Source organism: Gnatocerus cornutus, chromosome 6, assembly GCF_029298725.1.
Source record: "Gnatocerus cornutus isolate USDA-ARS CGAHR chromosome 6, icGnaCorn1.1, whole genome shotgun sequence".
Lineage (NCBI taxonomy): Eukaryota > Metazoa > Arthropoda > Insecta > Coleoptera > Tenebrionidae > Gnatocerus > Gnatocerus cornutus.
Window position 1 is genome coordinate 6,809,391 of NC_142238.1, and position 16,017 is coordinate 6,825,407.

Sequence of the window (16,017 nt, forward strand, 5' to 3'; positions counted from 1 at the left end):
AGTTAGAAATCGATAAATCAACTTACACCACTGAGTCGTTTAAATCCTCGTCAGCGTCATCCGGGTCATCTTCCGTGTCGTAGAAAACATCATCGTCGTCTTCGTCTTCGCTTTTAGATTCTTCGGTTTTCACGGTTGATTTAGGCACTACGATGTCACTGAAAAAAACACTTAAATTAGAGCGGACTTAAGATGCTCGTTTTCGCGTTATTGTGCTGTCATAAATTTTGCTCCTATATTTTTAAATGTTATCACAAATTCATGAATACACTTTAATCGGCTTGTAAAATTTTTCAAGTTTATGCTTTCTGGAAAGCTGTAAAACTCCAACGTAATCTTGTTTATAGCGACGTGATATAGCCTGGATTTCCATTAATATTAGTAAAAAGAAGCAAAAGACTTGACGACAGTGTTTCCAGTTTCTATATGTTTTGTTATAAACTACACGAAACTTCCATCATTTTTGTTTCCACCCTCAATTATTCTGGACGACTGGCTTTGAAGACGACTTTTAATTTTCCCCAATTTCATTATTTTATCGTCAGCAAAATAACTTCACAATCTGGTCGGCTCCATTATAAATTTACGACTATATTGTGTGTATCTGACTCATAATTTCAAAGCTCGTGTCTTTAATTTTGTTGTTAGTTCAACTCTTGTGAGTTTGTGCTGCTATGAACTGAGTTAAAAGCGAAATTACCGGATGATTAATCTGTAAAGTGATGCTCGATTAGAAGGGGTGTGAATGCAGTTTCGATTTGGAATTACGTTATTAAAAGAAAGTGGTGTTTGATAAAAAACGTGAAAAATCAAGAAATCACATGAAAATATGAAATTGTGTTTGTTTTCTCGGGTCTACGATTATGGCATGTAATTCCTTTGTGTTCTGCAGCAAAGTTTATCTTACAGCTCTTAATTGACTTGTTGATAAACTTCATGGTTTAACAAGTGTTTTTTCCGTACTGTGTAACAGATTAATTGATTCGGGCTATTCATCAGAAGATCATACTAAAAAAACGTTAAAGATGGAAAGTTAGGAAAACGAGACGAAAATAAGAATGCAATGAATTCTTTGTAATGAGAGAATTTCAATACCTGCGATTGGATAGAATGAGAAAACAGAACAAGAGAGAAAACACTGCATAAGAGAAAATCCTCTCTAAAGTTCTAAAACATGCTGCAATTACCACCCAGGGTATGTGTTGTTCTGTTTCCACCACTTATGACACAATAGAAGTAATTAACTTGGTTATTATGCGGTTTAAATTAAAGAAAAAACCTTATACAGCACTATAAAACAGTAAACATTCATTTATTGTTATCAAAAGTTCAGGAAATTCGCTATGAGCTGTTTTACAAATGCAGAAAGTTTACAAAATATTGAATTTATGCATAAACTTTGCGAACAGTATAATAGATGCAATTTTCGGAACGTTAGTTTAAATTATTCGTCTGAAATTATTATCTAAGTTAAAAATGCACTATACTTGTACTGTGAGGGCTCGATTTCAAGTGTGACTTGCGTTACTGCAAATCCCATTTGCAACATAGCAACGCCAATCACATTGCTCATACCTTGGCAACGGTTGCAAATTTGCGTTAACGCAGTGACTTGAAATCGACCCGTGAGACTAATTAATATAGCGTGAGTGCCCGATAAGCATCAATTGCGATATCTTTAGAAAACATCGTAAATCCAAACTATGTAAATTCCTTAACCAAACAATGAACTTTTTAACAAAACAAAAAAGACTGTTTCAGTGTTTCACGCCACTATTTTATGTGAGACCCGTGAAACGATTACAGGAATAAATAGCTTTAATTGGCCGTCACCACTCTACTCCCTCCTATTTAACTCAGACTAAAAAAGCTAAATGAACATTAAAGGTTTTTTCTAAAAAGTTTTCAGAGCTTTTTAACTCGTACCGTTGCTACAGTGCGTCACGATTCGCATATTACATCAAAAGCTCTCACCTAAATACTGATTTAGTGTCCATTTTTGGTATACTGATGCAGACACTAGATCAGTAACTGTAATTTGATAAAAGCTCATTTATTTGACTTTGAATTACAACACAACGTGAACACGGTGATAAATTTATTTGGTTAAATTAACACTGCCCGCCCAGAAACCTCCATTTGTTAGAAAATAGAATATGAAACAAATATAAAGAGGTAAATGCATTCAAAGGTTTAATTAAACAACCGCACTATACGAGTTTTGTGTTATAATTATTACAAATAATGAAAATTTTAAAATTTGTGTCTTTTGCTTTAATGTTTTGCAATTTTATTTCTGCACTAAAACTAGCAAAATTACGACGGGTTTTGGTGCAGGTTGTCAAAAATTTTTGCTTCGTCTTTAAAATAAAAATTTCTAAAATTTACGACTCTTGCAAATTGGCAGAGTTTATACACTACCTTAAAATAGTAACTTCACTCAATTTCGTAACTGCAGCACTAAAATTACGATTTTTTACTGGAGGATGTCGGAAATTTTTGCTTCGTCTTAAAAATGAAAATTTCTAAAATTTGTGTCTCTCGCTCTATGATTTTGCAATTTGGGAGAGTTAATACATGACTCAAAAATAGTAGTTCCCCAAATTTTATAGCTGCAGCACTAAAATTACCAAAATGACAAATTTTAGTGAAGGATGTCGAAAATTTGTGCTTCGTCTTTAAAATAAAAAATTACAAAATTTTTGTCTCTCGTTCTAGAATTTTGCAATTTGGTAGAGTTAATACACGACTCAAAAATTTCCCCAAATTTCATTGCCTGTAAGACTGAAATTACTAAAATTACAAATGTTAGAGTAAGATGTGAAAAATTTTTGATTTGTCTTCAAAATGAAAATTTCTAAAATAAGTGCCTTTCGTTGTACATTACAATTTTCTTTAGCTCTACAATTTTGTAATTTGATTGAGTTAATACACGGACCAAAAATAGTAACATCCCCAAACTTTAATAAACGTAATTAATAAAAACTAGTGATTTGCAAAAACTGCATATTCATTTAAGAGCAAAGAGCACATTTTCTTCTAATTTTCGCTTCTTTGCTCTTTTAGCTTCTCCGCCTTCCATTCAATTAAATTATCTTAAGACCGGAGTTGTAACCTTATCTTGCATTAAATTGAAATTATAATACCGCATTAAATTAAGGCTTTAAATGGACCTGAGCCATAAAAATGATCCTTCTGGATTACCTTATTGATACATTGGTAGTTCGGTTATAAAAGACAAAGAAAATGGCCGTTTCTGTAATAAATTATTGTCATCTAGAAATATGATCAAAAATATCGGTTCTTCTTTGTAGCGTAAGCCACATTTACTTTCAAAACATGCAGTGCTTCGTGTTTCACATTAATAACAATCAAGTTCGCTGATGTGGAATTATTAATGACGTGCAATGATGATCCGGAAGCTTCTTTTGTAGGAACTTTCATGTTGAGCTGGGTCAAATTTGATTGTGTTTAGTTTTGTCATCCGGTCCTTTGATATCAAAGGTGGATCTTTGTTGTGTTGTAAGAGATCAGTACAAGTTCTAGAGCTTTAGATAAAACCTTAAAAGAGTAAACACGCCGACTAAAGTTTAAATCGTGAAACAAAGAGGTGTGATCAGAAGTCTTTGTGTTGGCGACGAAGATGACAAATGGAACTTGGACAATAAGCCGAGGATGAAAAAATTCACACAAAAGAAGATGATACCATTCAGCTTTCGTACTCACCCGTTCTTTTTCAGCTCTTTTCTAGAAACGCACACTGCCGTAAATGAATCCTCCAACAAGCAGATTTCCTTCTTTTTGCAGTTTAATGGTCGACAGAGATCACCTGGAAAATAAATTTAACATTTTAGGTCGCTTCGGATTGAGTTCAGAAACTTATAAATAAAAACCCGTATTGGATGAACAGTTATCGGAAACTATGACGGGAAGTTATCGAGAAATTTTTTGTCCCAGTGTTTCTCGATAGGGGAGCTATCTTGAAACCGCTTTGCACTCGTATTAACCAAGAATCGATACAGAAAATGGCCAAGTAAAACTTTACAGAGTATCGATATCGAATGATTTAATTCTAATAAGTCTTATTTCCGAAAGTTTTGGAACTTGTCGCAACGGTTCTACAGCCAATTAAAACTGCCTTCTGACGGTATTTAAAAGAGCTTTAGGGGGCGCTTTGCACGTTCTTCATCTTCGCGTTTAATACACCTTTCGAATTCGCAACGCGAGGAATTTCCACTTTGTCTTTCAATACCTTAGAAATAAATAAGTCAGTAGTCCTGAACAAACATGTTTATTTATTTCGACGATAGTCATAAAACCGACAGGTCTCTATTGGTAACCAATTTAATTTTTAATGCAATGAGGAGACTCATCCGTTTTTTTTTAAATGCACCTTTACACCTGACTGGCCACCAGATTAGCAATGTAAACAAAAGTTCCCAGAGCTTATTTCGATTTAGCTTGAGGGTGAATCCTCTCTCACCCATACGTCCGATGTGGCAGGGTTTCAACCGCAACAAAGTTCTAACCCTCGTTATTCCTCTTTTCGCAATTTTTTGCTTATTTCCCTTTTACGTTCCTTTGTTCCATTCTCAGCTAACGCATCGTCCGGTAAAAACAATTATTTCCCGACTGACTCTTAAAAGTCAAAATTGCGACTGCTCATACGGAGGCGCATCCACCAAACTTGCTACTTTCATTATTCAACTCATAGTTCTCCGGAATCTATCAAAAACTGAAAACGTTCAACTTTTTGTTCCGTTAACGTCAAGACGAAAACATACACATCTGATTTATTACCAAAACTATCGGTAAAGCATGCTGGTGGTCGATTTGAAACTATACATCAACGAGAAAACCAACTGTCAATCGCTGCAGAAACCTTTCAGTTCACTAAAATTGCAAATTCGTGTACATGCTAGCAGATTTTAGTTGTTTCTTTACGCACATTATATAAAGTTGATTCTCTCTTATCTTTATTGTTATTTACCCACTTATAGTTGCAACGATGCCTTCATAAAATTTCGTTTAAGTATTCTCACATTATAAAGCACTTCTTCATAACTTCTTACTTAAGCTGACGACGCAACTTTTCATCGTAACAGTTACATTAATAGCACCATAATTTTTGATTTTCATCGCGAAACACCTACTGGCAAAGATGAGTGTTAGCCAAGAATGAATAAGTACATACGATTTATAAAAAGTACGAGAAAATTGGGTTGTTTTCCTAAGCAGAAAACGCAAATAGTTCATTAAACATTTCCCATTTCGTCTAATTAAATATATCTCAAATTGTTATCTCCATAAAAAGTGCGAGTGTTCATTAAACTGCTCCTGCAATTTTATGAAAGAATCATCAAAATTAGGAAGTTCTTGTACCAGCAGTTTGTTAATCGCCGGGAAATGTGGAAAAGTTAAACATAAAGAATGCCAGCAAAAATGTTGAAATTAATTACACCACGGCTTTTCCGGCTTAATTAAGCTACAGTATCTATGCCTAGCATGTTTACACCAAATTTTCCACAATTTATATGCGATTAAAATAGATTTTCTCCCTTTCATGAAATTATCACCTATCTGAATCCCATACTGGTACTGTCGTCCGTAAATTAATAAATTTCACCTTTAAATCTCTGCTTTTTTGAGCATCCATCCGTCCCGTGTCATTCATTATGATCTACTGCTTTCAATTTTATTCATCATTCGATTTAATGGTCTTTCAGGAATTAATTGCTTTTGGAAAAAGAGATGCATTTTTATGCAAATTAGATATCAGCCGAGAGTTTAAGAATTTCACGACCAAGTACATTCCAAACAAAGAAATATTTCAACTTTTGTATATCTTTTAATATATTCAGACGTTGAGATGTTTCATTCAAATTAGAAGAACGAAATCCTGAAAACTGTAAGAACTTTGTGTTTATTTATCTTAGTTTCGCCTTCATATCAGACTTGCCGACAACGTAACTCAAGTGATTACGGTTGTGGCAATATTTTATCATAACAGCTAAAATACTTCTGCATTGCGTAACACAACTTCAAGTATGTGTCGGTTTTGTTGGCATCTTTAGGCAACTGTCAAGATTTTTTTAATGGCATTTTAACATTTTTCCAATATTTACTAATGTCATCAATTTGAGATTATCTGATAAAAAAAGTCTGTTCGAAGTTCCCACTGCTCTATTTTGTTCATTTTCTAGTTTCGACATCGTTAGATCTTATCTGATTTCACGAATATACAGCTAAATCACTTTTTGACTATCCATATCGCTAATTGATTATATAATTCAAACGCTGATGATTTTCGTCTAATCAGTGATAAATAGATGTAATCTACATGTTATTAATGCAGCAAGCTAACCAGCACAGTACAATCTAAAAGCAGAATCAACATAAAATTTACAATTACGTTCTGAATTTATTGCATTTTCATGTCAGGGAATGTATTTTTTATTCAAATGCAACTAAAATTATTTCACGTCGAATTGTTCTCCAAATGAATAAAAAATGCTGAGATAGCAAGAAGTTGATACATTATAAACGAGCATGGAAATTTCGCAGTAGGATGTCATAGCTCGATAACTTATTGGAAATAATAATTCTCATAAATCTCACTTTTAAGACGTATTTTATAAGAATTGAACTGTCTGCTTTGAATTGGTAGTAGTGAAATCTTTCAGAACCATTAAAAATCTTTCAGGCTCTCGCGTGAAGCAGATGGTCAACGGTTTTATTATTAAAGTTTTGCATGTGAAAATATCTTGTGAAATGCTGGAAATGAAATAATATTTTTTTAAACTGACTTGGTATTATACATTAATTGCGGTAAACTCTGGTCTGTAATTTTGTGTGTTAACACAAGTTCTTTCAGCATTGCATGTACAGCAGCTTCAACGTCTGTACTAATGAGATCCTTGCCTTGCCATCATGAATCGTCTTACACTGCACTGTTGCAATGTTACAATTAATTTTGCCGGAGTTTAACAGCGCTCAAAGAGAAAACGGTTTACCCAGACTTAAATTACATCATTAAAAGAGCTAATTGTTAAAAACTATTTCTCCAGAGATTTGTCACAACGATTCTTGTAGCATTATTGCGATAGGGAAAAAATTTGAAGTGATAATGGCTCGGAAACAATACATTTCAGGAATATTGAATTCATAAACTTGATTTCAAATCTGCAGAATCTGTCTAAGCTCATTGTCGCAAACACAGTTGGAATTCCATAATTGAGATTGTCTTCAGTTGCAAAGCTATATTCTAGCGATCCGATAGTCAATTCACCGAAATCAATACAGATGGTACATTTAGCAAGTATTGTTATGTTCGCATTGGTAATTAAGACAACAATAAGCATAACCGACTCGTGGAGGCAAGTCATAACTATACATCAGTCCTCTGACAAAACATAACAGCCAATATCGTTTGTACATCACGTTAAAACGAAATACAACCAGGAATACTAATTAGCTATTCTGTTTATCGCTTTTGAAATTGATGATCCAGTGGTAAAAGCACTCAAATTTAGAAGATGAGTTGAAAATAAACTAAGGCTCACATACCAAGCAATGCAAATAATAAAAGGAAATTTTCGGTGTAAGAGACTTTAAAACAGGTACTCCGCTCGAAAGTAGATGGCTTAAAGAGAACGTGCTTATATTTTATTAATTTTAATTCTCGGAGATCAGCACGAATATTTCCCGATGTCTGTGAAAATGTGACGAGGAGCATTAGTATTCAAATAGACGACGTGGGATGAACGCAATTACTTCTTTCCATCTTCTCATTACTCCTCAAATTATTTTTGTGTCAGCGACAACCTACATCACGGAAACTGCTGCCTTTTACATTACAGCCTTCAAAAAATTCACCATAATTCATAAAGCACATAAAGTTAGTAATATTTCACAGAGGTTCGTGTCAATTAAATGTAAAACTTTGAAAAAAAAACTTCGCTAAGCTTCATTATGTGAATATGTAACTAGGCCAAGAACTTTTATATCCAAACTTTCATAATAAAATCGGAAACTTGCGCACGAAAATTGTTAAGCTATTACAAACGAACGATTTTTGAGAGATTTTGTTGCTTTTTTCCACACGCTGTGTTATCTTAGGGTAACTTATCGATTATGCAACTGATCCTCATCTTATCCGTTTTCTTCTGTAGTATGTTTTCATTTCAGACTTGATCGAATTCAGATGTTTGCTACTGTTTACTTTTCTTATCATTTATTTGCTTATATCCTCGTGATCCTTTCTTTGTATTTCTAAAATTCTAATAGGAATTGGAGCAAGAAAACGTTTACACTTGTTGTTAGCTTGTAATATTAGCGCAACTTTGTTAATACCTTTTTCATTCCTCAAACTGATTGGGTACTCCAAAGTTTATACAAGAAATACTTGTTGCAAACTATGAGAAGTTTTCGTCAAGAGGTTCAGTGACACAAGACAGGCAGCGCATACCTAATGTGGGAAAAGTATCGCATATGAAGCACTCCGCTCAGCTTTTGTGCTTCATCCTTAGAATAAAGGCGAACGTTGCTGATGACTTAAAGCAGCAATTTACACGATGGACTGCCGACAACTGATTTTAGAGTCATATTTCTTGGTGTTTACAAGTAAAGCTCACAAACCCAGTTCAAAATATAATTTCGTACTGAAAAGTAGAGTCTTCTAAGTACACAGCTGGTAAATAACTTCAGTTTATTTCCTTTCCTGACACAACACAGGATTGCATTAAACATTAAGGAAACAATGAAGTCTGGAGTTGCTCTGCCAAACACAATGAAGAAAATTTTCTTGGACATGCAAGAATATCGGCTGGCTGTGGCTTCTATTTTTTACTTGACATTATCACTCTGTTTTCTAAGATTTTTGTTGTGACCCACTTCCAACTAAGTTCATTTGCGTTTACTGTGAGTATAACCCTGTCCTACTAGCATCATTACTACGAGCAAAATTTACAAAAAGTCCCAACGTTCTCGTCTGCTTTAGTGTGAAACGTTGTAACTGGTGAAAGCATTCACACGACAATACGAGAACGAAACTGGATGAAACCAACTGGCAAATTTTCACTTTATATTTTATAAAAATTGTATCAGAAAACAAACTTATTCTACCAAAAAAGCAATATTGAAGCACTATCTGAAAAGCTCTTTTCCAACTTTCTGTGGGATCCTACAAAATAACGAGATCGAAATTCCAAAGAAACGCGTTGTTAAAGAAGTTCCATAATGGAAAAGACGCGCTTAATAAAAATAAAACGTTGAGATAATTTAAATCTAGTGCAACATAATTCATCTTCGCATGCTGCATGAACTTAATGTCGTAATAATAATAATATATTTCTCAAATGAAAATAAAAAGCCCAGCTATTATGGTTTTAGAATATAATAAAACATTTTGGAGCTCCCCTGTTGTTATTTTACACAAATTAACTCGCGTTTGCGTGACTGTCCAGGATCGCAACCCTTCGTCAATCGATGTCACATCTAATTTTATTTATTTCAGTTAAATTATGTTACGAACTTCCCATTTTCCAAACAATTGATGACCGAAAATGCGTATCACAACTTGATGTTTTTAGATAATTAACTCCTTGAACAGTATTTCCGAAAAAGGTCAACGGTCGGACTTTAGTGTTGGATCCCCAGAGATTCAGATATATAGAGATTACTACAAGGGTGAAAATGTGAAAATACATCCGAATGAAAATACATTCATCCCTTCTAAGGCTGCTGTTGAGTCAAGAAACGAGAAGTCGATCACTTTTATTTGGTGTTTGTGTGTCCACTATTCCAAGTCGGACCACATTTTTTATATTTTCCGGGATTAAAAAACGATTTAAGACGATCTGGGAAGCAAATTGCGCGGCAATAAACGTCCAAAACGTTATTTCGAATGACCTGCTTGAAAAAGAACGCAGTGATGGGAAAATATGTAGAAACGTTACATGTGTTTAATGGTGGAATAAAAGTTTTGTTAAAACAATGTGACGTTCATTTTGTCGGCGGTTACGCTTTGTGCGATGTTTTGCTGTGGAAATCACTGTAGATAAATATTTATCTACCTTAATTTTAACGGTTGAAGAGTGCTTTTGGTTTTTTATTAAAAGCGCTGCAATAATTGCGTAAACGTTGTTAACAGATAATTGCAATAACAGCCGTGTATCAAAAAGCATGATTCAATTAGTCACTTTAATAAAACTGGACGCTGTTAAATGCTTTGAACGGATTGTTGCAGCAGCAATGTATAAACTTTAGATTCTCTTTACTTATTTAATTTTGTGCAGATTCTACTTTTTATAATTTTTAAACCCATTAGTGCAGCAACAGATGTGTAAGCCATACCTTCATGAAAAGTCGTCAATTATTATGTTGCTATATTTACAACTAGTTGAAGTATCCGCCTTTACTCCAAAGAAAGTTTTTCTTTGACAATTTTCTAAATCCTCCCAACTGCAGGCAATTAAGCTAAACATATTTTCCTTTTTAGAAGAGCTTTGAGAGTCTTGGCATGGATATAAATATGTCTTATTTTTACGAAGTATCTATGTAGTTTCAATTATTTTTAATTTGATACATCGGATATTGAAAAATCGACTAAAAAAATATGGAAAAGCCCACATTTATACGATTTCTAAAAATAAATACGTATGTTATAAAAAAATAAAAACCTTTTCCGCTTCTTTTACGTTCAGCAAGAGCTTTTACGCCCACTTGCATTCATATTCGTTTAAGTTTACATTGAAGATGTAAGTAAAAGCTCTTGTTTTATTCATTGTTCTCGTTATTCTTTAGAAAAAAAATATGTCTGTTTATTTTTCCAACAAGCGAGCATAAATAAATATTAAAAAACACAAAAATCCCAAACAAACCACAAGTATTTTGCACCGAAGGCTGAAATGGTCACCGATAAAAACGCTGTAAAATTTTTCAATCAAAAACCGCTTTATAGAATTTTATTTGCTCTTTCTGATTTTGATAAATCTGCTATAAATGTGGGGTATAAAAAAGTTATTGGAAGGTTTCAGTTGGGTACATCTCACAAACTTGCAAACTTTAACTAAAACAGTCGAAACAGATATTGCTTTTTAAAACTTGTATACAACCAACGAACGCTCTCATCTGCAATCTTGTAAAATCTTTAACCCTTTGTTGCGCAAAAGCACGAAGTTTTCTTATAGAATTTTTATCAAATTCTAAATATTTGAAGAGCTTATAGCGTCTCCATAAATGGTAGATCAGCCCCGTAAAATTATATACATTGTAATTTTCTTCAACCGTGAATTGATACGGATTTATGGCGTGAATGTTTCGTCAACATGTCAGATCAATTTCGCCCGTCATGAATCATTCATGTAATGTGCTTTAATGATCTTAAACGGCACAATTCTTTGTAATTCCGAAGACAACATCGATGAAAATAAAATTAGCATGACAGGTACATACCTCCGTGAGTTCATTTTATTAAAGATGCATGCGATAGACTCATAAATCACAATTTACATAATGCGCAACAACGCTCTATTTCGACGCATTTAAGCGCTGTAATATTAGTAATCCAATTAAGTTTCTACTTACTTGAAGGATCGTGTATCCATCGCTTCTTCTCGCCTGATTTGGCCGTTTTCGAGTCGTCCTGTAAAAAAAACAAACGTTAAAAAAACAGTAATTGGAACATAAATTTGTAACGTTACAATAAAACTGACACGTTATCGAAGTGAAGGAAACAGACCTACAGTCGAGACTAGAAAGAAGTTTTAAAAAGCTCTAAGCATCAGGGAGCTTTCGCTGTGTATAAAAGAAGAAAGCACCACTTTAGCTGTGAGGGTATTGTGGATTTCCGTGCGTTGTCCTCTTTATGGGGGTTAACTGCTCAGAGAGGAGCGGTACTCATATATTTAAGTATTGATTAAGTTTACAGAAAACCTTCGGAAAAATATCCAAGGGATGTGAAAATGAGAGGAATGGAAGGAGTGAATTATTAATATTACAAGTTGGAAATTTCGAAAGTACGAAATATCTCGGCATGTAAACCCAAAACGAGCGTAGTTTGACATTCGACCTATTAACTTGTTGGTGAAATTTCGTACATAAACTTTTGACACGAGCGCATCCAGCGCTTGTTTTTTTATTTAGAAAACCCCTCGAGCTTGGCTGTCTTCAAAACAATTTTCCAAATGTACCGAACGATGATATTTCCTCTCTTGTTTGCATTTCAGATATCGCCTTCTAGGGAACTATAAAATCCCGATAAGAGTCCCTAATCACAATTCGAATTTCCATATCGAATAGAAATATTTAGTTATGCGAGAATTTGCAAATAAATTAAATTATTTTAACTTTTCTCCAAGCGTATTTCAACTTTATTAAAACGGAAACTAATAAACTGGTGGCTGGATGAGTTACTGTTTGTCTGAATCCGCAAAATTTGAAATTAAATTTAAGTTTGTCGAGTTGCATTCTTTACAGCAACAACCTCAGAAACTTAGTTCTGAGATAGCTGCAAACGGTTCGTGAAGTTGGCAAAGAAATAAATAATCCGGATGCGTTTTAGTTTGCTCATCAAAGATGAAAGTTCAACAAACCCTTCAAAATCGACCATGTTGTAGTAAAACATTAAACTACACAAAGTACAAAAAAAACTTTATGACATGTCCAGGTTTTACTAAAACACACAAAATACACAAAAAATGATAAACAGAAAAAAACCTCCCACGTTTGTTTTTTATTTAGAAGAGAATTGAAGAAATTTCAGCGCTTTATACTTAGATCTCGTATTTTCAAAGTTTGTGTTTACATGTACGCAACTATCATCCCCACCGGATTATTGGGTCTCCAACCCAATTAAATTTAACGGTCGCTTGCAAGTGAAAACCCATTATCCTAAGAAAATCTAAATCCATAACTAATTAAACTAAATAGCGCAATTACTAATTAAAACGTCAAGTTTAGAACCGGACAAAATGCATGGAACAGTTATGTGTTCTAAAATTGCAAGCCCGCTTTGTTTTTCGGCCCTTTATTCGGCTTAGTAAACAAAAGTTCACCCTATTTCCGTGCCAGTCTCTGCCTCTAAATGCATCCAAAAATAGTCCACTTGTGTACATGTAGGCAAAGTAATTTTAAAATCCTGCGCGATATCAAAGGAACCCAATGCATAAAATTCTGTTAAAACTGAACGTTGGGTGATATTAAAGTTAGTTTATTCGTGTTCTTGGTGACCCAGGTTTGGGAAACGGAACGAGACTCTGCATACAAATATCTTCTTTAGCTTTGATGAAAAACACACTTTATAAAACCCGCGCAGTGAAACAATGTCGTAGCGCATCCACCAATACTAATTCCAAAGAAACGAAGAAATTCACACACTTAACAGAGATCGTCTAGTGGAGTTTATGCGTGATGGCACTGATGCGATAGCTTAAAGCTCAGTCGTAGAGATCATTGAGAGCTTACGAAACCACCCTAAATTTGCTAAGATTGGACTTTAAGTTTGCCAGTTACGAGCGGTCAAAATCGGAAGCTTACTCGAAAATCATTACTTGCCTTGGGAGGAATACGGGAGATGGGCTGTATCAAAAGTAAAGCATTTTTCAAATCGCTCAAACATACTACAGCTGTCCCAGATGTACCAGAAAACAAGATCAATACAGGGTTATGTTTCCGTTATGTATTTTTTAGCAATTTTCACCTTAAGGTGAGCTCCCGGGAAAGTTATTACAACCCGGAATTCCTACAGTATAGTATAACGACAATATTCACCACGAAACAACATTTTTATCCTCTAAATGTCTAACGTATGGGGCTTTATTACAAGTGTAAAAACTCTCAAATGAGACATGAAGCTTTTTAATGAAAAGCTAAGAAAGGGCAGACGCAAAGTTATACTAATGGGTGGTTGACATACCCCGTATCCATGGCAACTCCTGCTCGTCCTGGCGAGGATCGGTGTCAGTAATCATAGTGAAATTTGATGATACGAGCGACAAAAAAACCGGTATGTCTGCTAAACTATTTACGAACGATCCGGGACAACTACATGTGTTAATCCAGACGAATTTAATTAGTGCAGAGGGCCATCCATCGCGGGGGTGATTCACCAAAACCAAATTTGCCTTTTCTAACGAATCAATTACTCAGAATCTAATGGAGGCAATAAACGTATTCCTGCCGGTGCATAATTGCGTTAGAGTCTGGTTTTAAGAGTGTCCTTAAAAAGGACGCAAACATTCAGTTGCAATTACTTCAATTTTTTTCTTTCATCAATGTCGTAAGGTTAATATCACCTCAGCAAAACGCCTGAAGAACTATGATCTACATATATGCGCAGGACGATTATCCTGCAAGTTCGACAAACTGGGGCGGAAAGCGATTACACGATTTACGAGAGGATGTGAAACTTGGAGGTTAACGATGAATTTCAATGATATAACGAATTAATCCATGTTTGAAGTCTTAGTGATTTTAATACTCCAAATTGAATTCCGTTTCGACCAATGATGCAGAACCGAGAACAATGCAGGAAGTGTATTGCTAGTTGCATCCTGCGGAGTGTGTATTACGGTAGAAGCTGCTTTCTAGAATTATGGCTGAGCTTATCCGTTCATAAATGAAATATTTAAACTGCAGCTCGAAGAATTACGCCGCCTTTTGGAGAAAATATGCAGCAGAAGGCAAATGAGGCGCTTATATTACGTTTACATGACATGGGAATGAGCTTTGTCGGCTGCCATCATGGCTCTGTTTAACTAAAGTAGATGTTTTTCCACACTTTTTAAATATGGCGCAATGTGACTTCCAATTATTGGAACACGGACATAAAGTACGTTCGGGATAGTTTTTGAGGAGACGTAAAGTTTGTTCTTGGCCAAATATCAAGTCGTAAATTTACAACTTGTGTTCAAATTGTCTTGAGGTGAGATATAATTTAATACCAAGTGACGACATGTGTTGTCTGTTCGACTTTAGAGCAAATATTGTTACCTAGAAAAATTTAACAAAAACTTTGAATGTGGAGCACTGGAGAATAAAGAGATTTACAACGAAAAGTAGAAAGCACAAACTTTCAGTTGTGTAAATAAGGAAAGAAATATAACTCGACTTTACAAGGTTTTTCACTAAGATAAGAGCCTGCGTTTTATTATACTTTGGATCAGGGCTTTTTATAAAAGACTAAAAAATGTACAATATTCTTAGGATTTTGAATTAGAGTAATTAAACTAACTACAATACAGTCACTTATACAAAATATTCAATTCTTCAAATAAAATCCTATTTTGTGAAGTGGCTAGAGTACAATAATAAATTATTGTTTTTGTGAGCATTTTATACAGTTTAATGGAAAAACATTGTTAGTTTGAAAGCTTTGTTATTATGGCTCGTTATTTTAATATTTCAACAGAATTTAAATTAGGTATGGAACAAATAAAGCATGCATTCATAGTTTCATAGTAATTAGAATACATCTTATATTTACGGTTGTCATCAGTGCTAAACATTTTTAATACTTAAGTTTAGCTGATAACCGAAAAAAAAGACATCCAAATTATCACATAAATGCTAAGTGTTCGTCTCAACAGAACCTTGCTTTGTTTAGCAGAACTTACACTTCCGAAGATATTTCAAATATGCGATGTTTGAATATTTTGAGGTACAAAAACTTGTCATTATTAAATTTAAATTGTGATTAAACAATCCATGCATCACTAAAACGTGGAATTTATAAAAAATGCATAACATAATTTTAGTATGATTTTGATTAATTTTAGTTTATGGGTCACCTAAAAAACGATGAAATTCAAAGATTTCAAAACATTTAACCAATTTAATTAAAGTTATTAATACAAGATGATTTTCCTGAATTTCGGCGTTTATTTCCCTTCACAATCAAATTTAATAAGCTTGCATTTGTCATAAATTCATCAACAATTGCAGGAATGTAGTTACAGGTATCAATGTAGATTAGCAACGATCCATCAAAATAGTGTAATAACCTGATAACAACCATAA

At 34.1% G+C, this 16,017-nt stretch overlaps 1 protein-coding gene across 1 annotated transcript in view; it reads right to left on the minus strand.

Moving 5' to 3' along the window:
• The window catches only part of Cow (Proteoglycan Cow), a 55,263-nt gene that overhangs the window by 2,475 nt on the left and 36,771 nt on the right, over positions 1 to 16,017 (minus strand). The window contains exons 2-4 of the mRNA XM_088038846.1: positions 11,587 to 11,644; positions 3,727 to 3,829; positions 27 to 158 (exon numbers count right to left, since the gene is read on the minus strand). Coding sequence (XP_087894972.1) covers positions 27 to 158; positions 3,727 to 3,829; positions 11,587 to 11,644 — 293 coding nt within the window. The remainder of the gene's footprint in view (positions 1 to 26; positions 159 to 3,726; positions 3,830 to 11,586; positions 11,645 to 16,017) is intronic.